Here is a 24,329-nt window from a genome sequence, read left to right as displayed (position 1 = left end):
CTCTCACACTCAACTATTCACTCACTCATCCACAAATCCGTTCATTTGGGAACTGGAAAAGCAATTCACGACTCATTCGTAGCTCTAACCCTAACCCTAGCTCTAACCCTAACTCTAACCCTAGCTCTAACCCTAGCTCTAACCCTAACTCTAACCTTAACCCTAGCTCTAACCCTAGCTCTAACCCTATCCCTAACACGAGCTCTAACCCTAACCCTAGCTCTATCTCTAACCCTAGCTGTAACCCTAACCGTAGCCCTAACCCTCGCTCTAACCGTAAACCAAAGCTTTAGAGGTGTACGGTTATATGGGGCAGCACATGAGCAACTGTTTTTTTCTGACAAAATATTCTCGGTCCCAATGGGATTTGAACCCGGGTAGCTGGGGTGAGAGTCCATAGCTCTATCCACTACACTATGGAACCCTCACTCACATTGCATGGAATCTATATGGGTTTATGGAGCAGCTCACAAGCAAATGGTTGGTTATATGGGGCAGCACACGAGCAACCGTGCTGCAAATCGTTCTATGATAAAATAAGTTAGGTTTCATTGGGCTTTGAACCCGGGTCGCTGGGGAGAGAGTCCAGCGCACTAACCACTACACTATGGAACCCTCGCTCACATTGCCTGGAATCTATATGTTTTTATGGACAGCTCACAAGCAAATAGTTTTAATGGTTATATGGGGAAGCACACGAGCGACTGTGTTGCAATTTTTTCTATGATAAAATATTTTTAGCTGTGAGCTTAAATGAGGTGTACCTACACATCCATATTGTCATATAAAGCAGTTAACCAAATGTCTGATTTTTATGTTTTAATTGGCGAATAAAAAAACAAGGAATAAAACACCAGACAAGTTTTCACATAAATATTTATTTGAAAGTAATATTAAAAGTAAATTTCAAACCAGTAATCCAATGTGAAATTGCAGTAGATATATTGGATAACAATATTTAGGCGTATCTAGGTACACACGTTATTTAAAAACGACTATAAGTGTTATACTACGATACAAGTGTTTACCAGCTCAGTGGCCTAAGAGGAGAGTGTCCGCCCTGAGATTGGGAGGTTGTGGGTTCAAACCCCCTGCCGAGTCATACCAGTGACTATAACAATGGTACCCATTTCTTCTCTGCTTGGCACTCAGTGTAAGGGGTTGAAATGGGGCCCCCCCTGCTGCTCACGACCATTTTAACTTATAAAATCAAGATTACCCAAATAGAAGCATAATCTTCCCGTTTTTGCATAACGGCGCATCCCTTCATGCAATCAAGTTAGCCGTTAGCTCGGAGAAAACGTGCATTAAAGAAGTGATGTTCTTTCTTTCCTTGGCAAATCGTAAATCGACATTCGACGCCAGGAGACGCAACACCTTCACTGACTGATCCGTTGATGTTCACCCATTAACTCGTTCGCGAACGGGAAAGTCAGGATTCGTTCCCTCACTGATCCGTTCTCGCGATGAACTGGAAATGCAAATCACTGACTCATTCACTCACAAAGCCGTTCAGTTGGGGAACTGGAAAAGCAATTTACGACTCATTAGTAAACGGGAAGTTACGTCATTTTCTTCTTCGCTTTGCTTTACGGCGAGGTGGCACCAGCTTCAATGCGCATTACTGGCACCTACTGGTTGAAGTCATGAACTGAAAAAAGAATGAATCACTTTAGGAAGTGATTATAAGGACTATAAGGACAAGGACTATAAAAATTCCTACCTAGCAATGAGGGACTCGGGACTGTGCTAAAGAGCGACAAGACAGCCTCGATTTCAGCCTCCAGGGTTGGGGGAGGGCACACCATTTTACGAGGAACAACAGAAAAAACCTGCTGCACGTGTTGATGATGACCAACCTCCCCCTTTCTTCCTTTTCCTTCCCAAAGAAAAAATAAGGAAAAGCTTCAAGCACTTAGCAGCCAGCTAACTATCATGAGTCAGTAAAGAATACACGTACAAGTATAGCTGATTGATATTTTATCACCTTCAATGTAGTTGTCAGTGTTTCCTTTCAAATACAATGTTAGCCTTCTGCGGCTCAAAGCAGTGTTTTGATCATTGTTGGCTAGGCATTTTATATTTTCAAATTCCAACATTCACAAATCCTAACATTGATGTTAGCATTTTCAGACTCCACAGCATTTGTCATGTTTTATTCGATTAATATGAATGTACCCGTACTAGATTTTTGAATTGTGCTTATGCAAAAATGCTGTCGCAACAAATGGCTTCTGATGTGCCCTTTTGTTCCATGCCTAAAATGGCTTCTAGAAATCGTCACATCAGACCCTCTATTTTGGAGCAGATAACAAATTGTGTTTTGAGTGCGTGTGCTCGTGCGCGCCTTTGCATCATGTTGGGATATTTGTGCAGACATCTTGACATCTCGGCATGTCACGCAAACAGTGACGGGTCTTTTGTGACGAGCTCAGCACATTCGCAGTGCCGACATTCACTATCAATGATTCATGACACCATGCAACACAGACTCTGTGGGTGTGGGTGGGTGTGAGTGTTTTTGCATGTGTCGTTGTTTTTGAGGGTGTCTTTGTGTATTTGAGGGTGTTTTTCTTTACATTTATGTGCTTGTTTTTCTATGACTTTGTGTGTGTGTGTGTGTGTGCGTGTGCATGTTTGTTTTTGTGGGTGTCTTTCAGTCATTGTGTATTTGAGGGTGTTTTTATTTACATTTATGTGTATGACTGCACACAAATAACATCATGACTCCACACATTTAAACTGAGCTGTTTGTCCTCAGTAGTTTCTCTTTTGGTTAGCAACTTTGTTAGATGGAGCTTTTGAACTGAGATGATCAGTCATCCAACGCATGGTTGGTAGAAAACGATTAGTGCAAAACCTTTTTGACAATCACTTTGTCTTCCTGTTGTGCGACAACTTTGATTTTTGAATACGCAAGACACGCCCGTTACAAAAGCTCAACCGGTGAGCCCTTTCACTAATCCAGGTCCAGGATCTTTGGAGGTTCCTCAGGTTCTTCCGGCTCTACCCTCTGACTGGTCTCCTGCCGTATGGAGGCAAGGAAGGAGTCACACAACCAAGCAATAACTGGTGACATGAGTAATAAGTGACATCACCAATGCCAGTTGGCGTAGCGCGCCGAAACGACTCACCCCAAAAGGCTCAGCGAAGGCTCTGGAGCCGCTGTACAAAGGATTGGGGATGGAGACCAGTGCGGGTTTGGACGGGCTGCCCGTTGCATTGTCCTCGTCGTCGTTCTGATACACGAGAGGAGGGATTGTTGGCTGTTAGCTTGTGCTCACAAGCTCCATTTGAGTAGTTGTCTCATTTCTATCAGTTGATTTTTTTTAATCCAATCCTATTTAAGCCTCCATATGTTGCCACTTGCAATCTAAAATGCTAATAGTTAAATCCCCACTGAAGGGACAGATGCCAAACGTCTGCCACTGGCCATTAGCCATGTTAACATCTGAGCACCCCCCTCCCCCCCCAATTGTGTGTGTGTGTGTGTGTGTGTTGGGCGTGGGACTTACTTTGAAGTACTGAAATCTGAAGGCATCCGTTTTGTGTTTGAAGACGTAGTATCCGATCCCTGCCGCCACGGCGGTCAGCAGCAGCGACACCAAGATGGCCGACACGGTGCCGCTGGAGTGAGCGTGGCCGTGCGCAGCGTGGCGGGAAACCTGGATCGGCCGGCACACAATCACACGCTCGCGTTAATCAACCAGATAACGGCACTTGTGTGAAACGAGCTGGTAACCATGGCAACGGGAGGACGGACCATTCAGGACGTACTGGAATGGGGGTTGTTAAGCAGCAACGAAAAAAAGGGAAGACTTGGCTTTCCAAATACTGACATTACAACCAACAAAAAGTAGTTTTGTAATCAACTGTTAATCAATGTTACGTGTATGATGATTGAGGATGTATGAAGGTGTTACTTTGGCTAAAAAATATGAGAAGTTAAATAGTGAAGCAACCGACGACGACCTCAGTAGGAAGCCATGGGGGCCACGAGAGAAGATCTCGGTATAAGGTCATAGAATGGTCTAAAACATGAAATAAGAGGAGATGGCTTTTCAATAAGCTCCACCTTGACATTATCCAGCTCACCTGAGGCGGCGGAGCCGTTAGCGGCGCCTCGATAATGTGAATGATCCCGTTGACGGCTGGGATGTCCCAAGCCAAGAGGAGGCGCTGGTTCACCAGTTTACAACTCTGAGGGTGGAAGTGGTAAAAGATTTAATAAAAATAAGGTTAAGTGCGGAAATTGGATTGTGTTGTGGTTGGACCTCGTTGTTGCCGTGGGTAACAGACAGGTCAAAGCCCAGCCTGGACGGGATGACTTCCTGGTGTCGCAGCTCCTTAAATGCTCGTCTGACGTGATTGGCAGAGATGTGATACTCCACATCCCGACCCGAGAGCACCTAACGCGCACACGAAAACAAGACAAGGGAGAAATGAGTCGTGCTAATCATTACTTTGTGCAAATACAAGAGAATGACTAGAAACAAGGCCACCACCATCGAAAGAGTAAAAACTATTGATGATCATCACCATCTTGCATAACTAGAAATAACTCAGAGAGGAAAAATGATTGCAAATCACCCCGCTCCGCACAATAGAAATAAAGATGACCGGTAATAATCCAGAAGAGAGTTGGAAAAGGCGCGCTCACTTGGCCGGGGCTGAATCCGTCGTCGTGCGGGACAAACAGCGTCACCTCCGACTGCCTTTGAGACAAAAAATCGACCAGACCCTGGCCCTGTGTGGACAAACCGCTGTAGTCCAGCAAGGACTGAAATTCCCCCAAAAAGACAAAGAAATGTTGACATCGAATGAAGGCGCTTTCAGGTTTGAAGACGCAACGTGCGGCACCTTGTAAAAGAGGCTGAAGTTGCCGTAGGCCGCCAGCACATTAATCAGGACGCTGTTGCAGAAGATGCCATCCCCTTCGAAGCCGTCGGGACACTTGCACTCCACGTCTGCACACGGCAACAAGCGGGAAACACACAAAAGCTCAAGATGTCGTTTTGCCTACATCTGATTTTTCAATGGACGCCATTTTGGTGCGATAGTCACCTGAGAGCCTGTAGCAGTAGGCGTCGTACGTGCTGCTCTGGTCCACGGGATCCTTGTAGAGGACCACGCCTATGTGGTTCTCGCCACACCTCATGCTGGGGAAGCGCGTAGGGTACCCGACCTTGCCGCCCTCCATCCAGCCGGCCACGCACAGATGCATGCCCAGCTGCAAGCACAGCCGCTACGTCAATAAATGCACACTGGACTGGACACAACGCCAGACGTGCGCACATTTTTTTTTCTCCACATTTTTAAAAAGTTCAGTCCTTCAGCCATAAAAAAAAAAAAAAAAAATCCATGCATGTTAGCCGATTGATGGACAGCACGGGTACAAGCGTACCTGTTGCGCGTCGCCCAGCTGTTTGAAGCTAGCCAGGACGCCCCCGTCGGCCTGGCACGCGGCATCCGCCTGACTGAAATTCATCTTGTACTTGCCTTCCGGTGAACGAACATGGAACACTCCCGCGGTATTGGCTGAGAACGCAAGCGCCACATCCAAGACCGCATTAAGTACGCTAACAGAATGACGGCTCGGTGCCATCGAGACCGATTACACCTGCATCACTCATTAGGGTTATGCGCTTGAGTCAGAGTATATGCGTTACCATGGTAACAGAAGGGCACCAATGTCTCCAGAATATACCTATAAATGTGTTAAAAGTCCGAATGAAAGTCCCAATGATCATCGTCACACACACACACATCTGGGTGTGGTGAAATGTGTCCTCCGCATTTAACCAGGTGATTTTGATTCATCCCCTGGGGGAGAGGGGAGCAGTGAGCAGCAGCGGTGCCGCGCTCGGGAATCATTTGGTGATCTAACCCCCCAATTCCAACCCTTAATGCTGAGTGCCAAGCAGGGAGGCAATGGGTCCCATTTTTACAGTCTTTGGTATGACCCGGCCGGGGTTTGAACCCACAAGCTTCCAGTCTCAGGGCGGACACTCTACCGCTGAGCTGGTTGCCATGGAAACAGGTGAACACGTTACCAAGGTAACGCGTAACAAACGTCACATGATGGCTGTTACCGTGGTAACAGACGGTGGGCTCCGAATATACCTGCTTGTTGTGTTACCGTGGAAACAAATTAGCAGGGAAATAATGTGTTACACTTTAAACAAACCCCACTGATCTCTTGAGCAGGTGCAGAAAAAAGACGGAAGATGTCTGTTGTCATGGTAACAAAATTCTTTTGGAAACGTTACAGACACCTTGTGGAAAGGTCACGAGCATGAGAGATTTGTCGCCGTGGTGACAGACATCTCGTGAAGTCGTAGGTAGCCTAATCTATACAAAACGCCACATGGGAACGGCATGGTCTCGACATCATGATCATATCTTTCCAGTTACATACAAGAGCTTGGTTTCCGTCGTAAACAATGTCACCGCAATGTCGCCAGAAGCGTTACCGTGGTAGTGCAAGTCCTTGCAGGAGGCCACGGGATGACAGCCACCGTTGTCCTCCAGGCAGCGGTCGACGGGAGGCACAACTTTCTCCAGGCATTGGATTCCGTTGCCCACGTAGCCCGCTAAGCACTCGCACTTGCGCTCATTCTGTACGGAAGACGATTACCGCTAGTAACGTGGACGCTCGGGAAATCGACAAATACAGTAAAGCCAAACAAAGAAGCATTTAAAAAGCTAATGCTCAACACTCACTTCGGAAGCTAATATTGGAGCTTAATCGAAGCTAACGTTGGTGCAGCTAACACCAGAAGTGGAAAGCGTGCCGGCGGGACATTTCCAAGGCTAAACCTCAAACCAAGAAAATGCGATGAGTGAGACGTTTGTACCCACCGGGCCTGTGAACGTGCAGGATGCAAAGTCGCTGCAGCCGCCGTTTGTCTCCTCCACACACCTGGAAAACACATCCATCACTTTCCTGGTGGTGAGCGGTCCCATCTCCCCCCTTCTGGCCTAAACACGCTCCAAAGCGCTGACCGATATTAACAACCAAAATTTGAATATTTGCAGGATGACACTGCATTCTTTCTTTTGTTCATTCATTATTAATTCAGCAAATTCTTATTCATTTATTTGGACCATTGGATATTTCAGCTTTAGTGTGTTGCCATGTCAACCAAATCTATTGAGCAACTTATCCCGGTGCCACATACATTCCACACGAATCCCTTTTCGTTGCCGTTCACCTGTTGATGGCGTCGCATACGTGGCCGTCGCCGTGGTAACCGCTGCGGCAGGTGCAGTTGACCCGCAGTCCCGTCTGGGTGCAGTCAGCGTCTTGGTGACAGCCGCCGTTGTACTCCTCGCAAAGATTCGGAGCTGTGAGGCATTGTCGTCAAACAATGTCGTTGGCGCATAGAGGAGAGGACGAGCAGAAGTCAGGCCCTCCCCCACAGCCCCCCGAAATGGAGCACAAAGAGTGGAGCATGTCTATGCCTTCCCCAAATTAGAGCAGGTTTTGTGACAATCATGATGCCGTGTTAAAACTCACGTGGCTCGGGAGTGCACATAGTGCCATTGCCCTGAAAACCAGACTTGCACTGGCAGCCCATCCCTGGAAAACAATCGGCCTGAGCATGACATAGACGGCACTCCTCGGGGATGGAACCTATACACACACACACAGTATTAAGTGTAAGAACCTACTTTTTCCTCCGGTCAACAACATTGAGAATGGAATTGGCGCTCTGTATGAAGTATAAAATGCAGGAAAAGCTAGGATAGCACTATCTGGCACCACGCAGCAGCATCACTCACCCAAGTCGATCTGGCAGCGGTCTCCTTTCCAGCCCGGTCTACAGACGCACTGGCCCGAGCCTTCCATGCCCTCGTCGCACGTTCCCTGCTGACCGCACTCGCATGCTGGGGCAGAAACGCACACACAAGATGAGATGACGCGTTCCAAGTTGATTTTTGTTGAGATGCTTGAAGTGCGGGAAGCTTGCGATGTTATACAAAGATCAAACCTGTGCAGTTGGCGCCGTAATGTCCCGGCGTGCACGTCTCACACGCGTCGCCTTGAAAACCGGCAGGACAGTTGCACTTGCCCGTCCCTCGTATGCCGTCGCTGCACTCGCCGTGGCCGCTGCACGGTGACTCCACGCCGCCAGGACACACTGCAGAGAAAGACGGACAAACGTGGACAGTCTGTGAGATACTGAGAGTTTTGCGATTAAAAAAGAAAACTTACAATTCCATTCAAATTGTCTTTTTGAGAGGAGAAGAAAAAACAAGTGAGATGTGTGTGAAAGTCAAGCGTAAAATCTTGAGCCTCACCCTGACAGTCTCTGCCAAAGTGGTTTTTACAGCACTTCTGGACCCAACCCGGGAAGCGGCACACTCGCTTGCAGCCAAAGGTTCTGACCGAGCTGAACGGGTCGTCCAGTTCGCCGGCCCAGCGCATGTAGCCCAGCGAGTACTTGCTGCGACTTCTCATGCAGCTCTCCATGCGGCCCTGAAATGCGCCGCACGCTTCATCTTCTCCATCGTGGGGCGAGAAAGCTTGGGGGCAGGGGTTTGGGTCTCCTTACCGTGTCCTGGTGACGGATGGGGCAGGGTGGAGGGAACAGACAGCGGCCGCAGCGGCCCTGTTTGGACACACAAGCGCACGTTACACTCTCTGTACTCGGAGGGAAGAAAAAAAACACGGGTTGTGTGACTTTGCGGTACTGACAAAGGTGGTTCTGTTCTCCACGCTGTCGCAGTGCGCCCCCTGGCCCGGGGGCTCCAGGAGCTGGTCGATGCCGTAGGCCACGCCCTCGTCAAAGCTCATGTGGCGCTCCACCACCCTGGCCGCGTTTTCGTTGATCAATATGTTGCCCTACATTGGCACAAACACACAAAGAAGCAAGAACAACGCACTCAGGGCAGGGCGTCTTTGCCAAATTGAAGTTTTCCCTCATTCTGGCTCCTGAAAGTGAGGGCGGGCAGATTGCCACGTAAGGGTCCCCTCCTCCTCGCCCATCACTACCATCTCCACGTCAATGCCAGACAACAGTCATTACCGTAATAACAGTGTTTGTGTGTTTGTTCTCACCACCAGGTTTTTGTCACAGCTATACTTGATTCTTGATCCGTGCATGGTGCGGAAGGACGAGTACTTATTTGGCCGACTGATGCCCATAACCTACACACGCACAAATATGTCATGGCGTCCAAGCGGCCATTTTAGTGGAGCCATGTTACCCTGGCGCTGCGTATGATGTGCGCTTTGACAGTGGCGGCCAGCTCCTCCTGGTGGTCGGGACTGGAGAGCCAGCGCTGCCTTTCAGGGGGCAACGAGCTGAGGGCCCGGTCACTGGGCCAGAACATCGTGAACGGCTGGTGGATGGACGACTGCAGCACTGGGAGCAGGCCGGCGCGCTGCACCCGCAAAACAAAAAAAAACTCGTCAAAGCGCAAGCCCGTGCACGGTGGCGAGGAAGTAGAAAGTGAGGCCGTGGTGCTAAATGGCTGGATGACGGGCAGCTTGATAAACGGAGGTGGAGGAGAGAATGATTGGCATGATGGATGCCAGAAACTGGATGGATGGATGGATGGATGGATGGATGGATGGATGGATGGATGGATGGATGGATGGATGGATGGATGGATGGATGGATGGATGGATGGATGGATGGATGGATGGATGGATGGATGGATGGATGGATGGATGGATGGATGGATGGATGGATGGATGGATGGATGGATGGATGGATGGATGGATGGATGGATGGATGGATGGATGGATGGATGGATGGATGGATGGATGGATGGATGGATGGATGGATGGATGGATGGATGGATGGATGGATGGATGGATGGATGGATGGGGCTGATATGACAGCGGGAGCACATCATGGGTTTACCTCGATTAACTGGTAGAAGCCGCTGTAGCCATAAAATTGAGCAGCTGCAGTGAAGTTCATCTGGAAGGAAGGCAAGAAAGAAAGAAAGCTGGATTTGTTGATTTACAAGTATGTGCCGTGTCCTCACGATACAGATAAACAAGCGCAAGCGCACACACACGGTACGTATGTAAACACACAAATGATAAGAAATGAGCACACAAAGTTGCGGTCGGCACCTTGGTGACGCGTTGTTTGCTGCTCAGCCGGTAGGGGGTGAGCATGTTGCTGATGTGGTGGATGACCCCGTTGAACGTGGTGTAGTCGCTCCTGATGATCCGAGAGGCGTTGTTGATCCACACCGAGCCCTGACGCGCACAAACACGCACGTGTTAGCCAAATGCTCGCCAACGCCGCTGTCCTTGAATCGTTTATCCAACTTTTGAAATAGTTCGGGATTGATTATCACATTTGCTCAAGGCTTGGCATTTATTGCTCAAAGAAACCTTTCTGGACTCAAGATTTCTTTTTTTTTTTCATCCTTCTAACCAAATCTTGCCAGACTACTTGGTTACAGAAGAGGCCGCGAATCTGTCTGTCTGTCAGTGTAATTGTGTGTGTGTGTTTGTGTGTTTGTGTGTGTAATTGAATGAGACCTGGTGCAGACTAAATTTCAACATGTGTCCGGATGTGGCGATGGCCTGCTGGGTGCTCTGGAGGTCATTCAAAGTCAGCTTCTCGCAGGAAACAATGTGGTACCGCACCAGATCACTGATACGCCCAAACAGCTTCCACTCACTAACCTGCGCCAACACACACACAAACGTAACCACGTGCGTGTGAGCACACACACAAACACGAAGTAGAGAAAGAAGAGAATCAAGATGGCGGCTGATGAGTACACACATCAGGATACGTGTCATTGTCGATGGGGACAAAGACGGTGAATGGCCCATCGCCGTAGAGACTCAAATAGTCTGACTGCTAGATGGAACAAAGAGCAAAATAAAAAGGTTTAAGTTGTGTAACTTGTGTGATAAGGTAGAGCTTTTTTTTTTGCTTTTTTTAACTCACAGAGAACATGTAACGGAAGAAGGCGTTCTCCGGGTTTCGGGACACCTCCTGTGCGATGACGACGAAAAGAAGAAAAAAAAAAAAGGAGAATGCTGTGATGGCGGCCCGGGGGGAGCTGAGGGGGGAGATCTGGGTCATGTGACTCACGGCATTGGTGTTGCCGCGGCAATCGATGCCGTCGCCTATGTGGTCTCGGAAGCAGGTGCAGTTCCTCTGGCCAAGTCCCAAATACTCACAGCGGGCATATTTGCTGCAGCCGCCATTGTTCTGCACACACACAATCATGAACACATAGAAAAATGTAAAAACGCAAAAACACACGCGAGCACACATCAACGTGCGCACGCAGACGTACGGTTCTGCAAGGGTTACTGGGGTAACAGAAGCGGCCGCTCCCTTGGAAGCCCATCTGGCACCTGCACGCCACCTGGGGAAAACAACCCAAAAATATCTTCAACCCGGCATCCAACAGGAATCACATCATTCAAGAGAAGGTGAAGAATCAAACCCGTTGGGGAGGAGAAAGAATATGCCGGAGAGTATTCTTATCTTATCTCTCTGCATTTGTTGCCATTTGCTTAAAGGCTAACAACACGGCCACATAGTAGATGCTAACTGTTAGCTCGTGCATTATGCTAGCGGCAGTTGTTTGACAGGAACATTTCGCCTCTTTTTTTTTTTTTTCTTTCTTCTCGAGAATATGCACTAAATATATCACTTAACCGCTGCTCTATTCCCATCTCGGAATAATTCCTATGTGGAATCACTCGTAGCTCAAGGGGAAACTGTTTTTGGAGACAAGTCTCTAAAGGAGAAAAGTGCCTTCCACTCGCAGTCCGGCTCACGATTGGCTCGTTCGTCAATTGGCCAAAGCGCCAAGACGTGACGTCATTGCAGTTAGCTGCCGTCTTACGGTGTCAGGTCCTGTTCGGATGCAGTTGGCCGACTTGTGGCAGCCTCCGTTGTTAACCAGGCAGCCGTCCACTTCTGAAAAAGAGCAAGTCCACCCACCCGTAAAGGTCGGAACGCAGGAAATTTCACCGGGAAGGCCAACATGGTGGATGTGTAAGGGTGACACAACTGACCCAGGCAGACCACGCCGTCACCCGTGTATCCCCTGTTGCAGGTGCAGGTGCGCACGCCCGCCGACACTGCGGCGCAGGTGGCGAACGGCGAGCAGCCGCCATTGGACAGGCTGCACAGGTTCACCTCTGAGGAACAGGCACGTGTGATGAAGGACAAGCCGTATCGGGAGAAGAAGCGCAAATCGTACAAGGGGGACGAAGACATGGCGTAACCCAAGTTGTGAAGTAGTGGAAGAAATACAAGTAGTAGAGGCAGGAGTTGGACAAGCAGTCATAAAAATAAATGTTCAAAAAATGAACTGAAGTAGCACAAGCCGTGGAAGCAATTGAAAGAGAGAACGCGGCTGTTACCTTGGCACACGCTGCCGTTGCCTTTGTAGCCGGCCACGCAAACGCAGGCGGCCGCGCTCCCCTGCGGCCCTGTGATGCAGCTGAAACGACCACCACATGCCCGTCAGCCATTTGGCCCACGGGATTCGCGGGCATGCTGGAACCTATCCCAGCAGTCATCGGGTAGTCGGCGGGGGACACCCTGAACTGGTTGCCAGCCAATCACAGGGCACACAGAGACGAACAACCATCCACACTCGCACCTAAGGACAATTTGGAGTGCTCAATCGGCCTGTTTTGGGGATGTGGGAGGAAACCGGAGTGCCCGGAGAAAACCCAAGCAGGCACGGGGAGAACATGCAAACTCCACACAGGGAGGGCCGGAGGTGGAATCGAACCCTCACCCTCCGAACTGTGAGGCGGATGTGCTAACGAGTGTTTCAGCGTGCTGCACTGCCTGGAGACATTTGCACCAAAATGGTGACACACACGCACACACATTAATAGAACCTACTTGGCGTTCTCATCACAGACTCCTCCGCAGGCATCGTCCTTGATCTCTGCCACACACAAGCACAAACACACACATCACACACAGATGATGGGAGGTTACGCAATTTGAGTCGCTTGCGTATTTACCGATGGAGCACGAGGCCCCCTTCCATCCTTTGTGACAGTCACACCTGCCGCTTCCCGACAAACCGTCGTCACACTTGCCGTGGTCACAGGCGCACTCTGGGAGATGCACACCCAGATGGACACACACAGGAACACAAAACAAGTATTGGCATACATGCGGACACACAAAACACACGTCTGCCCTGCCCTGCCCTGCGTCTTCAAAAGGAAAGTAGTAGTTTCTCTTGATTCCACTTTGCGTTACTTTTGCACGTCTGTGACGTTGTGTGACTCTGTGCACGTGTGTACGTTTGTGATTGTGTCCATGCGTGCGCGTGTGTGTGCCAGCGTCTCACTTGAAGTGCAGTTGACACCGTAACGTCCAGGCTCGCAGTCCTCGCAGGCGGTGCCGTGGAAACCCTCGTAGCAGCGGCACTCCCCGTTGCCACGGAGACCGTCCTGACACTGGCCGTGATTGGAGCACCAGCTGCCCACATCTCCCGGGCATTTGAAGCACTCGTGCCCGTAGTAACCGGGGCAACACGACTGATCCTGCGGGGCACACGTCAGGAAGCCTCAGAGTCACAAGCGCGGGTGGCTAACATGTTAGCTTCCCATCAATTCTCATCTGAGCTAGCACCCGGCCGGCTCCAGGGCATCCATTGTGTTAGCATTTCAAGCATCCTCTTGTGAAAGGCAACCCAACTCCAGGTCACGCTCCAAAATCTTAGCAAATCATTTTTTTCCTTTCAAGTTGCTAGCTCAGGCAGCGGCTACCTTGGCGACTTGCAGACATTTTATGACGCAGCCTGGCATGGACTTCCTGCGGATGCCAACACGCTTTCTGTATCGACAGTTGGGCTTCATGTTCTCCGGGAATTGCATTGTGATCTGAGGTGGAGCAAAAACACGCATGGAAGAACTGCCACGGTGGTTGGGATCCGCGTGATTGACAGACTCACCGGCTGATATCTGTTGAGGCAGCGGGGGGGTCCGTCACAGGCAGTACACCGGCCCTAATCAGCAAACAGACGGATCATACTGTGACAATGCCAAACAATCATAGCAACCCACAGGGTCTCTCCTGGCTTGAAGCAACCCCCCCCCCCCCCTCCGATTGAGCGCTTACGTTGACTTGCAGCATAACCTCCTGGCTGCATCTGTTGCGGCGCACAGGGAGGACACGCGGGAGGACGATGATGACCCCGAACTGCGTCTCGCTGAAGGTGCCGTCCAGTGGCACGTCGTTCACCAACGTCTGGAGCCACCGAGGACAATGAAAGGGTGAGCCAGCGTCAGAACAACATGAAAGGCCCGGGAGGTCACAAAATCTTTTTCTTACCTGATTGTTGGAGTCCAGGTGGAACTGTACCTGGTAGTCGGCACCCAGCAGAGTGCTCACGAGTAAACCGTCATAGAGTCGTTCAGGGAAGAGCAGCTGTTTGCGAATCACGTGATACTTGAACACGTCGGCGTCCTGCGGAAAGGAACGCGTTAGCGGCTCTCAGTGGCATTTGGCTAGCGTGTCCGTGTCTGGTGTGGCAGGCCACCTACCAGCTGGGTGGCGTTGCCTTCACTCAGGTACTGACGGATGGCGTCGTCGGTGGGCAGCAGAAGGGTGAACTCAGTCTGCTGGATTTCCCCTGACAGATTGTACATCTGACAAAGCGGGGGTGGAAAACCACAATCAACAACAACAAAGGTACACACACAAAGCATACGACGACACAACACACGACGTAACACACCCAGTGTGACCCACCAGAGCGTATTGATGGAAGAGACTGAAGTTTGGCGATGATTCCAGGAAGGCCTTCAGGGTGAGCGGCTCAGGCGGGAGGTCCGAACGGGATGGAAACAAAATCTGAAAAGATACCTCATCTATTTTTCACGCTCAGGTTGCCGTCTTGCTCGAGCATCCTCGATGAGCCGTCCCACCTTGTCAATGACGTGGAAGTAGCCGTTGATGGCCGGCTGGTTCCGGGTCACCACGGCGGCGCCACCGATGAGAATTCCCTGCGATGACACCACAGCGGACTCGAGTGGGCCGCAACTGGGATAGGCGGAGCCAATGTTCCAAACGCAACTCCGAGGCTGTTGACCGTTAGTGTGCCGCTACCTTGCTGCTGTTCTGGATCTCCCATTGGGTGGGCACGTGCATGGAGGGCAGCTTTTGGCCAATCAGGCTCTCCATGTCTTCCACGGAGTATCTGCCTGGCAGAAAGTGAGCCCTGCAAGCAGGAAGTCACACGGGAAGTCAGCAATCCAGCGGTGCGAGTGTGTGTGTTGATGTTTCTGTTTTTGTGTGTGGGCGCGAGCTGACCCACCGCAGGATGTGCGGGAGGTGATGCCTGGTGTTCCAGAAAATGAAGTCGGCGTCACTCATGTTCTGCTGCACCGGTCTGCTGGGGACCAGCACGGTCACGTTGCCGCTCAGGTCCTCAGCGGCTTGAGGGTACCTCTGCGGGAATAATCGGCAGCTCGAACCACGGCGTGATGTCATTTGAAGACGTGACGGCGTTTACACACGTGGATCATGTAGTACAGGCCGCTGAAGATAGGATTCATGTCCAGCTCCTGAACAAAGAACATTTTTTAAAGTTGCAACTCTCATGGCGTTAGGCGTAAGACAAAGTTGCTCGCATTTGACGTATAAAATCGCCACACGTGAGTCGGATTGCCGAGTTTTGACCTCCATCAAGGTTCCGTAGCAGATGATTCCGTCTCCTTCGTAGCCGTCGGGGCACGTGCACGTGCGGTTGCCGTCCTCCACCTGATTGCATTTTGCCTGCAAATCAATTCCAAGGCTTTTCAGATATGTTACAAGATGATGTAACGGCACCACGTGAAACGAAAGGCCTCGTCCGATCAGTGCGCTGCGGCACCTGGGCGTCATTACCAGGGCGTGGCAGCCTCCGTTTTTGCTGAAGCACGGGTTCACCAGGTCGCAATCTGCGCCGTTCCCCATGTAACCCGTTTTACACACGCACTCGCTCTGCAGACACACACGCACGAACAATCTGCATGTTAAGAAACAACAACAAAGATTCACAATGAAAAATGCCAAATTAGAGTCTGGAGCTCTTTAGAAGGAAGACAGCCTTATACTTGACACCTTGTATTATTCAAATAGAAGAAGAAATCCTCAACGGAAACAACCAATCATCTCAAGAGCTCTATTTCAAACTCACCTGCCCGGGTCCGATGTGGTTGCAGTCTGCGTTTGGGCTGCAGCCTCCTCGCTCGGCCGTCTGGCAGTTGTTGATCTCCACGCAGACGCGCCCGTCACCCGTCCAACCCTCCACGCACACGCACGACACGTTGCCCGGAGACAAATACACGCACTCCGCCTGCCAACAATTAAAACACAAGCGCTCAAGTACAGATGCTGCAAACATTTCTTTTGATTGGCTTCTTGCGGAAAGTCGTGGCGAAAGCTAACGTTGGCGTGGCAGCCTCCTCTGCTGCTCTTCAAACAGCGGTTGATGGCCGTGCACGAGTGGCCGTCACCTTCGTAGCCGTCCCGGCAAACGCACCTGGCGCCGAAAGCAGCAGGAGAGAAAGCAGTTGCAGACTTGCAGAAAACAAATCAGATCAAAAAATATTTGGAAAAAATGGACCGGATTTGAAGGAAGACAAAACTATTTTTAAGGAGGGGGAAAAAACAAAAATTAAACATTGAGCTCAACACTGCTCTGAGCATTTGCTCCACATGGCGGCTCGACTTTGTCAAGCCGGCGTGGCGTCCTTACGTGCTTCGGAGGCCATTGTGCGTGCAGTACGCGTTGATGTGGCAGTGCTCCATCAGGCCGTCAGCGTTGCACGGCGAGGCCGTTTTATCGCAACGCTCTCCGGAGAAACCCTCCAGACATGAGCCGCGTCGACACACGCCGCCGCTGCCCGGCCGGTTGTCGCACACGCCGTGGAGGCAGTGACACTCTGTGAACACGCAATGCACACGCACAGCTGGCTGAGTGTCGGAAGCAGATGGCCACCCTCCCACCAGCGGGGTCGGGGCGCACATCACCTTCGTCGCAGTGCTCTCCGTGTTTGGCTGGGTCAGAGCAGATGTGGCAGGCCACGCCCTCAAAGGGCGATTGACAGCTGCAGGAGCCGTTGCCACGGATACCGTCAAAGCACTGTAAACAATGGAAATGATGTGTTACATGATGGCGTCAATATATCAAAAAAATGATTTGCTCGCCCCTCTACTTGAGGAAGGCCACTCGAAAATGAAGCCAATTGCCGCCGCTAACCTTTCCTTTGTCGTAACAGGGATGCTGGAAGCCTCCGATGCACGGCTTGCAGTCGGGCCCAAAGAAGCCATCGCAGCACTCGGGCGTCTGCTCCGGAACACCACACAATTGCTGTCAGTTCCACCGCTTGACATATGACAAATATTGTCAAAGGCCATTCTTAGCGAATTCATCAATTTAGTCGGACAGTGAAAACATCGGTAAGCTCGTCATCTTTGGTGGACGGTGAATCAAATGTTTGCGACGGTCGTCTGACCCGTGTGGTGACGTTGCAGTTCTTGGCGCAGCCTTTGCTCGGCGACCGATGCAGAGGGGATGGCGTGTAGTCGCAGCCAATCAGGTGAGTGTTCTGAAACACGTGCCATTTAGTTGGACGGACGGACGTATGTACAGACAGACTTTTACCAGTTCAGTGCTGCCATCTGGACAGGACGTCTCGTACAGGTAACTGCAGTGAACACACGGGCCCTGAAAGATCAAAATTAATTCTATTTGTCATTTTGCACAATAATAAAAAATGTCGAGGTGAGCGCGTGTGTGTTTTGTTTGCGCTTGTGCGCACATGTGCAAGGACTGACTTGTGTGATTTGGATTTGGATGTGGTCGCATCTGTGCGGCATGATGGGTAGGATGGTGGGCGGGTAGAGGAGGCCGTCAACCACATGGATGATGCCGTTGAGCGCTCGGTTGTTGGGCATCAGCACGCGCACGCCCTTGTCGCCCAGCAGGATGTCGCCCTGAGGAAAGAGGGCGAGGAGCGGCCGAGGGGCGCCGTTGCGTTAGCGTGGGTCGGCTCGCAAAGGCGGCCTACGGGGGAGCAGCTTACGTCGGCAGACGTGGAAATGCTCAGCAGCTGGTTGGCTGTCGTCTCGATGTGAGGAAGAGACGTCAGGTCATCGGACGTCAGCTGTACAGGGACATAAAAAAAAAAAAAAAAAAATCACTGGAAGTTAGTTATTTGGACTTTAATATCTCATAAATGCATTATTGGTTATTTTATATTTCAAATGGGGAAAATACAAAATTGGATCTTCCATTGTGAAATAAAGTAAGAAAATGTGCACAATTTCTGCACGTCTTTAAAAATAACACATTCGTCCTTACGCTGCCCTTGGTATAAATGTGGTTCCGCAGCAGTTGCTGAAGTTTGGCCTTGGCCTGAGGACCAAAAGAAAGCAGATTGAGATTTGACTGAGCCAAGTGCACATAATGCTGGTGGGGGCGGTTATCGCACATGATTGAGCATGTAGAGGATGCTCCCGTCTCTGGCGTTGTCCACGGCCAAGTTGCTGGGGATGAAGACGGTCAGCGGGCCCGGCCCGTTCAGGGGCAACGCCGCGCCGCAATTCTGCACACGCACAAAAAAAGGTCTTGGATGGCTTCCAAATCTTCTCATGTTTTCAAAAAAACATGCCCAACAGGCAAAATTACTCATGAATAAGCTGGGGGATGACTCCCCTACCCAAAATAAACAAGTAAATAAATAAATAAATAAACAAACAGCCATTTCAAAAAAGCATGCACGTTTTTATAAAAAAAAAAAAAAAAAAAAAATCATCTCGACTCACATCAACAAGTGACAGGAAGCGGTTGAAGGCTGGCTCTTTTCTCACAACCTCCCCGATGTTCATTGTTGAAAACTAAAATCCAAAAAAGATGATTCATATTCTTCTTGCGGTACATCTGCCGTACCGTACCTTATTGACTTCTCCTGCTGGAATAGGAAAAGCAGCAGGCCAGTCGTCGGGGGTCCCTGCGATTGGCCGGTCGATGATGTGGATGACGCCGTTGGCCGCCGGCAGGTCGGCCTGGACGACGGCGTACGTGCGCGTGGGGTCGTGCAGCATGATGAAACGCTAGCCGGCCGCAACACACAAATGCATGCACTGATTTGAAAAGAGCTGAGTTATTACATATTTTTTTTAGGGTTGACAATCAAAATCTTACCTTGTTGTCCTTGCTCCTCAATTTGGCGCCTCCGTACATGTTGAACTGTCGGCCGTCCGTCATGTCCCGCAGGAGGTGCTGACCCAGGATCAGGTGGTTGCGACACACCTTCTGCTCGTCCACAGACTGCGGGTGCAAAGCGGCACGAACGTCACCGTTTGACTGGGGCCAGGTGCAAAGACAAGCATGAGCTTCGTACAGTCAGAGATGTTTGGAGCAGAGGGACGAAAGCTGTGAACAGTCCGTCGTGAGACATCAGCGAGAAACAACCTTTGGCTGAAATGCAAAACAGAAACACAATTGGAAGATGACACACACGAGTGCGGCTCGGCAACATTTCTCAATGACATTGCGTTACGGTTAGGATTTGTCTGGTAAGAAGCAAAATAAGAGTGGGGAGTAGAATGTTGATACCGAAGAGGTCAAGGGCCCCCGTGAGTTTTCCTTTCTGCGCTCCGTTGCGATTCAGGTCCTGCAGACGCTCCATCAGGTTACCATAGCAACGTCGCCCATCGCTGATCTCGCCTGGCATGCACACACATCTGAGCAAACAAACAAAATGCTTGTGGAATTTCGTACAATTTAAGCACCTTTTCAATAAAAACGTGCAGAAACATTTGTCCGACCTAGCTTTTCCATCCAGCCCAGTTTGACAGACGGCCGACGAGTGGCAGGTGTCCGACGCGCAGGCCGAAAGCAGTCTGCAGCCCGACTCGGCGGTGCCCCCCACAGGAATCATGCCGGACATGCACTCACAGGCCACCTGGGAGACAAAATCCGTCACCGACATCCCGTCCGCCTTGCCGCGGCGGCGCTGGTTAACCGTACCTTGTTGGGCCCCTTGAAGATGCAGACGGTGGAGTTGAGAGGGCAGCCGCCGTTGTTGACGGTGCAGGGGTTTTTGGGTACGCAGACGCGGCCGTCGCCGTCAAAGTCGGCCTTGCAGGCACAGCTGACCTTTGACCCCTGCGTGGAGCACTGAGCGTTGACGTCGCAGCTGCTCGACACGCACATGCCTAAAAACAATAAAACAGTAAAAAAAAAAAAAATGGAAAAAGGACGCCGCATCAGATCACGGTTCAAAGAACCAAAGCGTCGGGCGCCATGTTTACTTGCGCATTTGTTCTTGGGTGTCTTCGTGTATCCTGGCAAACATTCACACGTGGCGGCTTCACCTTCTCCTGAGCAGTACGAGTATGGGCTGCACGCGCTGCACCTGTTGTTCACTGAAGTAGTTTTTGATTTATTTAAATGTCAATATAGGATTTTGTTCCTTTTTTCGAGATAATGAGCAAGTGCAGTGTCACCTTGGTCACATCGCTTGCCCGTGTACGGCGGCTGACAGAAGCACTGGCCGCTACCCTCGGGGCCTTGGTCGCACGTGCCGTGCTCACAGTCGCACGCTAGCGCCAAACACATAACACGACACATACGTGTCAATCGTACACACAGAATAACCCGGCGCAGTCTCGTGTGCATGTGACCTCTGACCTTTGTCACAGTCGTTGCCAAAAGTGTTCTCCTTGCTGCATGTCTGGCACGCAAAGCCACTGAAGCCTTCCTGCAGCAGAAGCAGGCATTACACAACGCAGGAACAGGAACGAGAAATGGCGGGATCAGGTACTCGGAAGCTGCAGGAGCAGGTCGTAGTCGTGGACGCATACATGAGAAGCAGCAGGAACAGGTATGTTAGAAGCAGCCGGAACAGGCAGTAGTAGTAGTAGCAGGAACAGGAATTAAAAAAGAAGCACTTAGAAGCAACAGCAATAGGCATTAGAGGCATCAGGAATGAGGAGTTAGGAGGAAGAGCAAAAGCAGTAAAGGCAGTAGGAACAGGGCTTGCGGCAGGCGTGCAGGAACAGCACTCACGTCACAAACGCAGGTCCCGTTGCCAAGATCTCCATCCATGCAGGTTCCGTGGAAGTTGCAGGTCTTTCCCGACCAGCTGGGACAGGCTGCGGGCCACAGTGGCGACACTCAGGTCACTAACAAGCATTTTACTTCTGAGAGACCTTTGTTTACTTCAAGCTTTGGCCACTAATCATTGAAGCAAATTCAAGTAAAATAAATGTCATTAAAAAAAATGTGGCGATCATATTGTTCAAACTACTTACGGAGACAAAGTGGTCCCCAGTACTGCGGGCAGCATTGCGGCTGCAAGAAGTTCTTGACGCAAAGGCGGTGACAGCCGTCCAGCAAGTTTTCCTTGGCGCCGATCAGGACCACGTAGCTGCAGTTGCTGACGCCACCGTTGGTGAAGCCGCGTGGGCACAGGCTGCTGGTCACCGCTGCGCAGGACGTGCACGTCGTGTACACGTCCAGCCTCTGCGGGATGTCGCAGCGGCCGGGCGGTGGCGACGCCTGGCACAAGACAAACGGGGGTCAAAATCAAGCAGGAACAGGGTCAGATGAAGCAACAGTATGAGGCAGAAGAACCAACAGTGACTGGTATTCTAATACCTCTAAATTTCTAGAAACATTCTGAAAGAAATTAAAACAATGGCGGGGGGGGGGGGGGGGGGGGGGAGACTAATCAATGTTATATACATTGATACAACTTGACATGACCCAAAAACTTTACTGTCATATTTGATTTTTTTTTTGGGATTTTTTTTCTTATGTTATTCTGACTTTGTACAATTCTTGATTTTATTACCATAATGAAGACTATCTCCCAAAAATACAACTCTAATATCACAAATATTGTGCTTAAAAGAAAAATTGTGCGTTACCTGTAGTTGCAGCGAAGTTTGTAGTCCAAGTAGTTGTAATAGCAGCAGTAGTAGCATGGTTGAGGGCCCCACTACAATATAAAATAGGAAAAAGCCCCGAAAAGACAAAAAAAACGATCCCGTCACAAGACGGGAAAAGAAAAGATCCGCCGCAGACAGTGTCAAAAAGTCTGTGCGGGGACCTTGAGAAGTATTCTGCTGAAAGTGACAAAAGTGCGCACAAGCATGGGAGGCTGTGGCCGTCAGTCGTGTCGTGTCGTGCCGAATGTGTCGTCCGGGCCGCCCTCTCCTTTCTAATCAAGGAAGAGGTGGGAGGAAAAATGAAAAGGCACAACACAAACGAGCCAGTGACACCATTTCCTCCTGCCCGCTCATGGACTCGGCACACGGATCATTTTCACATACTGATACATCAATGGCGGGGAAGAAAATGTCAGTTGTGAAAAGCATCATTCGCATCATTTCTTTTATAATTTTTGAATTTATTGGCAGGTGTAAAGTAAAAACAGTTTTTTTTTTTTGTCTCCACCTTCAATACAAAATGACTATTTATGACTTGTAGTTTGTTTTCTGAAGATGCCAATTACATTTTCCCAGAAAAAAACAACCCTTAAAACATAACCATTCATTTGTCTCGTTAAATACTGTGTGGCTTTACTGTAAATAAAAGTAAAAGAAAAAAACAACAATTTATGCATTCAACACAATAAAGTCTAATTAAAGCGAGGTTTGTTGCCTTTCTTTCGCTGTTTTCCCTTACATTGTGTTCAGATTTACATTCATCATTAAAATAATGTGTTCATTGATTTGCGGCAATTAAACTAAGAAAAAGACAACTTTGACACTTTTTGATTGAATTAAAAAATGGTGAGATTATCTAATAAGCACATGTACGAATGAGCGACCTTGTTTAAATAATTGTTTTGTTTTGAGTGTGGCAGGTCTCCGTTTTGTAGACGACAGATTACGAGAAATCCTTGCTTCCTGACAGGAAGTTTAGGGCGGATTTCCCGTGGTCCCCGTGGGCCGCAGCAATTGGGACGGATTTCCTCGTACAAGCTGACACTGCGACTGCGCAGAAAGAAAGGAACGCCAAAGCACTTTCTTTCCTGGCTTTAACGCCGACGTCGGGAACCAGCCGACAAGAGGTCAAAGTTCACGCTGCCAGGAACAATAGCGGGAAGTGCACCAACGCTCCGATGCTGACAATTGAAATAGTTTCTCCACTTACTAGGATGTAAGCGAGCCAGCCAAATCATCACTTTTTGTTTTTTGGGCCAGTCATCCAGCCTTGGCTCCGCCTCCAATTATAGAACCACGCATCCTTCCTAATTTAGTGTCGTCCATCTCACTATTCTGTAAATGTGGCAATCAGATTACATTTGGACACTATTCCAACCAGTATTCTGGTTCAGTTGAGACGGACGGCAAGGCGGACTTAGGACATATTGGCTTTGATTCCAGGCCGACCTTGTACGTGCGCGTATTTTGCACTTATCTGACCCAGGGTTGCTGCGGCGGCCTGATAAAGTTCATCGGCGTATCGCGGTTATGCCTCGAGGTTGCCCGATCTGTCGTGAGAAATCTCATGCACACGACGCAATGGACGCCTCGATAAGGTTATCGTTGGCCTGTTGTGCAGTTATGAAAACAGCAAGTATGACAGGAAGGGGGATCCGAGCAAGGGTCTTAACCTTGCAAACGTCTCTATCAGCTAATAGTCTTTATCAGCTAATAAACTGCTGACGTGCAAAAACAAAATCCCCCGCCCCCCCCGGCAAAATAAAAGTGACCATATGAGCTGCCGAAAAACGCACGTCACACAAACTCAGCAGATTCTGCAGCAGAGTACGAGACCGCCGCCAGGTCTGGGGGGCTAACTGATTCAAAAAGAAAAAAATCTCAACAGATTGGCAGTACCATTTATGCTTGGAAGGGGGCAGACACACGGAAAACAAACTTAATGGCATATTTTGGTTCCTTTATATTTAGAAGGAATATTTAAATTGTTTATGATTTAACTTCAATCCCATAATATCCACATCAAAAATTACATTTCAAGAAAATTCTCATTTTTTTTTAATTATTCCCCCCCCCCCCCCCCCCCACAAAATGCAAACATGACAATTTCTATTGACGCTCATCGATAAGCGGATGGTGTGACTTTTGGCCAAGTGGACGCTTTCCGTAGAGTCAAGCACTTGTCCCTCAAAGCGGAAATGGAGCGGCGCATCACGGCCAAGCTGAAAGGAAGCGCAAATAGTAGCAAGGCGACGGCGCTGCACAGTCATCAAGATCGCCGCCGCGGCTGCGACGACCATGATGAGGGCAAGTGTCGATGGGAACTTTTTTTTTTTCTTCTGCGGATGTTTTTCTCAGGACAAAGACGAGTCAGCAGTTTAGCAACAGACAAGTCCTCTGATGCCAATATTT

General features: G+C 49.8%; 1 protein-coding gene across 6 annotated transcripts; it reads right to left on the bottom strand.

Annotated features, from left to right (window-relative positions):
- Positions 1-1,967: 1,967 nt before the first annotated feature.
- Positions 1,968-23,990, bottom strand: stab1 (stabilin 1). Of its 6 annotated transcripts, XM_049732940.1 has the most exons (69): positions 21,897-23,990; positions 21,279-21,525; positions 21,034-21,119; positions 20,656-20,725; positions 20,472-20,567; positions 20,277-20,390; positions 19,993-20,180; positions 19,791-19,927; positions 19,579-19,706; positions 19,364-19,440; positions 19,165-19,290; positions 18,915-19,073; positions 18,786-18,857; positions 18,452-18,565; positions 18,322-18,375; positions 18,044-18,124; positions 17,796-17,954; positions 17,623-17,685; positions 17,474-17,566; positions 17,218-17,304; positions 16,989-17,100; positions 16,714-16,900; positions 16,404-16,497; positions 16,153-16,311; positions 15,861-15,956; positions 15,654-15,749; positions 15,491-15,538; positions 15,289-15,422; positions 15,081-15,192; positions 14,900-14,977; positions 14,724-14,825; positions 14,516-14,620; positions 14,304-14,438; positions 14,091-14,219; positions 13,924-13,977; positions 13,739-13,852; positions 13,318-13,513; positions 12,983-13,078; positions 12,858-12,903; positions 12,365-12,444; positions 12,014-12,139; positions 11,842-11,915; positions 11,284-11,355; positions 11,076-11,195; positions 10,929-10,976; positions 10,761-10,838; positions 10,511-10,657; positions 10,094-10,222; positions 9,876-9,935; positions 9,214-9,390; positions 9,065-9,154; positions 8,702-8,848; positions 8,559-8,615; positions 8,305-8,482; positions 7,995-8,144; positions 7,786-7,890; positions 7,520-7,636; positions 7,215-7,347; positions 6,862-6,922; positions 6,474-6,618; positions 5,405-5,538; positions 5,065-5,230; positions 4,861-4,967; positions 4,661-4,780; positions 4,275-4,409; positions 4,096-4,200; positions 3,516-3,665; positions 3,135-3,239; positions 1,968-3,025 (listed from the first exon to the last, which is right to left on the bottom strand). In XM_049732940.1, exons 1-69 carry the CDS (start codon positions 21,951-21,953, stop codon positions 2,960-2,962), a joined length of 7,683 nt encoding a protein of 2,560 aa, XP_049588897.1. In that variant the 5' UTR covers positions 21,954-23,990; the 3' UTR covers positions 1,968-2,959. The 6 variants fall into 6 exon arrangements, with proteins under 6 accessions (XP_049588897.1, XP_049588896.1, XP_049588894.1 ...); XM_049732939.1 differs by having other exon boundaries at positions 10,929-11,195; XM_049732937.1 differs by having other exon boundaries at positions 11,076-11,355; positions 11,842-12,139.
- Positions 23,991-24,329: the final 339 nt, after the last annotated feature.

Source organism: Syngnathus scovelli, chromosome 11 (genome assembly GCF_024217435.2).
Source record: "Syngnathus scovelli strain Florida chromosome 11, RoL_Ssco_1.2, whole genome shotgun sequence".
Lineage (NCBI taxonomy): Eukaryota > Metazoa > Chordata > Actinopteri > Syngnathiformes > Syngnathidae > Syngnathus > Syngnathus scovelli.
This window is presented reverse-complemented; position numbering and strand designations above follow the sequence as displayed.

Coding starts and splice junctions, on each gene's coding strand:
- stab1 (XM_049732935.1), bottom strand. CDS start 21,953: ATGCTACTACTGCTGCTATTACAACTACTTGGACTACAAACTTCGCTG. Junction 18,376..18,451: donor TCCTCTACATGCTCAATCAT/GTGCGATAACCG, acceptor TTTGGTCCTCAG/GCCAAGGCCAAACTTCAGCA. Junction 10,223..10,510: donor TGAAATTTAGTCTGCACCAG/GTCTCATTCAAT, acceptor TGTGCGCGTCAG/GGCTCGGTGTGGATCAACAA.